General features: G+C 69.2%; 1 protein-coding gene across 1 annotated transcript in view; it reads left to right on the top strand.

Annotated features, from left to right (window-relative positions):
- Positions 1–6: 6 nt before the first annotated feature.
- Positions 7–370, top strand: part of GNA13 (guanine nucleotide binding protein (G protein), alpha 13) — a 24045-nt gene continuing 23681 nt past the window's right edge. The window contains exon 1 of the mRNA XM_009894770.1: positions 7–319. Within this exon, the coding sequence (XP_009893072.1) occupies positions 37–319 (283 nt within the window). The 5' untranslated portion in view covers positions 7–36. The remainder of the gene's footprint in view (positions 320–370) is intronic.

Genomic DNA, 370 nt, shown 5'->3' with positions numbered 1-370 from the left:
GGGCGGCCGCTCCCCTCGCTGGCAGTGCTCGCTAAGATGGCGGACTTCCTGCCGTCGCGCTCCGTGCTGTCGGGCTGCTTCCCCGGCTGCCTCCTCACCAGCGGCGAGGCGGAGCAGCAGCGCAAGTCCAAGGAGATCGACAAGTGCCTCAACCGCGAGAAGACGTACGTGAAGCGCCTCGTCAAGATCCTGCTGCTGGGGGCGGGCGAGAGCGGCAAGTCCACCTTCCTCAAGCAGATGCGGATCATTCACGGGCACGACTGGGACCGGGCGGCCCGCGAGGAGTTCCGCGCCACCATCTACAGCAACGTGATCAAGGGTAGGTGAGCGGCGGCGGGGCCGGCCTGCCCCGTGGGGCACCGGGCCTGCG

Source organism: Charadrius vociferus, unplaced genomic scaffold (genome assembly GCF_000708025.1).
Source record: "Charadrius vociferus isolate BGI_N301 unplaced genomic scaffold, ASM70802v2 scaffold321, whole genome shotgun sequence".
NCBI classification, from domain to species: Eukaryota; Metazoa; Chordata; class Aves; order Charadriiformes; family Charadriidae; genus Charadrius; species Charadrius vociferus.
The sequence above is the reverse complement of the archived record's forward strand: the minus strand, read 5'-3'. Positions and strand labels throughout refer to the sequence as shown.